The sequence below is a fragment of the Anneissia japonica genome, unplaced genomic scaffold (genome assembly GCF_011630105.1).
Source record: "Anneissia japonica isolate Jap-2015-1 unplaced genomic scaffold, ASM1163010v1 scaffold284228_len1578_cov211_single, whole genome shotgun sequence".
In the NCBI taxonomy this organism is placed as follows: domain Eukaryota; kingdom Metazoa; phylum Echinodermata; class Crinoidea; order Comatulida; family Comatulidae; genus Anneissia; species Anneissia japonica.
In genome coordinates, this window is record NW_022726400.1 from 1 (window position 1) to 1,578 (window position 1,578).

At 32.4% G+C, this 1,578-nt stretch overlaps 1 protein-coding gene across 1 annotated transcript; it reads left to right on the plus strand.

Annotated features, from left to right (window-relative positions):
* Nucleotides 1–6: 6 nt before the first annotated feature.
* Nucleotides 7–1,484, plus strand: LOC117113163 (nesprin-1-like; the record flags this gene model as incomplete). The annotated part of the gene is made up of 3 exons (XM_033256436.1): nucleotides 7–42; nucleotides 818–979; nucleotides 1,312–1,484. Coding segments are annotated over exons 2-3 (290 nt in total), but the record flags the coding sequence as incomplete, so codon positions are not given.
* Between the last annotated feature and the right edge of the window lie 94 nt (nucleotides 1,485–1,578).

Genomic DNA, 1,578 nt, shown 5'->3' on the forward strand with positions numbered 1-1,578 from the left:
TCCTCAGCTGCTTTGCAGAACCCAAACTCGGAAGCTAAACTAGTAAGCGTATTCATATAACTCATTGTAGGACTTTAATTTTATAGGAGTTTGTTGTCGAACCCTCAAAAGGCTCATACTGTAGCCCTACAATACAGCACAAGAATCTACATAAACCTTTGAAAGAGCTTGCAAGAAAGTAAAAATCTGTCATTATCACCTTTATGTACAGCCCCATTAGAGGAAGGATAAAATAATATTCATTTTAGGCAGTGAATATTATTATTATTATTATTATTAAAACTTTATTTTTACACGGAAAGCTTGTCTCATCCAGAGGGTGTTATTCTACAAGGCCGTGTTGTCCGTTGCAAAGTAACAGTATAAAAAATACTAACACATAATCACAAATAAAGACAAAATTATATACAAATACGAGATACAAAAAATGAAGCAAAAACCAAAAATTTTACATTTATTTAAAATATTCATTTTATATTTATATGAATATTTACATGCTCAGCGACGAGGGCGTATCCCCATACTGCGGTTTGGGTGCTGGCTTGGATTTTCTTTTTCTTTTATTTTCCAGTTACATCTGCTCACTTGTTCTGCGCATAGAGACTCTCATATTTTGCGCAATATAATGAATAACCTTTAACCTTTATACATATGTCTAGTTTAGTTATACACATTTTTACACCTTGAAGTGAGAGTAATGTACACTTAACCAAATTGAAATTTTTGAACTCTATGTGATATAAAAAAAAAATATTGTTGTGCCTCCGACCATAATATTTATCTTCCTTTTTTTCTAACATTATTTTCTTTTTTACAGAGCTTTTTCCAAGATCTGGGTAGCTGGCAAGATCGGCAGACAATTATGAATGAAACAGGAAATTTTTTGATTGAAACTTGTCAGGAGGAGGTTACAAAAAGCATCAAGAAGCAACTCTTGAGTGTGAATAGCAGGTGGAAACAGAGCTTCGAAGAAGGAAAAGTATGAAACATATGAAAAAATATTCTGATTGGTGGCACTATTTATTTATATGATTTTTATATATATATCGTACAGTTAAAATACCTCGATCAGACTGGATAGTGGGTGCCTCATTATCAAGCTAAAATTCCAAACATACAACTACAACATAAAATTATTATTATAATAATTATGTTATTCACAATAAATTTCCTATTAATGTTGGCCTATTAAACAATTTTGTGTATGCCAAAAGTGAAACAAAAATGGTCAGCCCTGCATAGTATTACATACTGGTCTTAAAGAAAATTTAAGATGATTACCAACACCACATTTGATTTGTATATTTTTAGGTGTACATGAAAAATGAAGAATCTGAAAGACAACAACGGGAATATGCAGCATATGTGAAAAATTTGCGTATTTGGTTGGATAAAAAAGAGAAAGAGACTCCAACAAGAGTTAACTGTATGTACCTACCTGCCAAAGAACATATACAGGATTTAGAGGTGAGATACTCGTCAAGGTGAGCTGTAACTCCTTATATAGGAACAATAAATAATCACCACCACCATTATTATTAGGTAGCACCATTTCATCATCACCACTGCCACTGACAC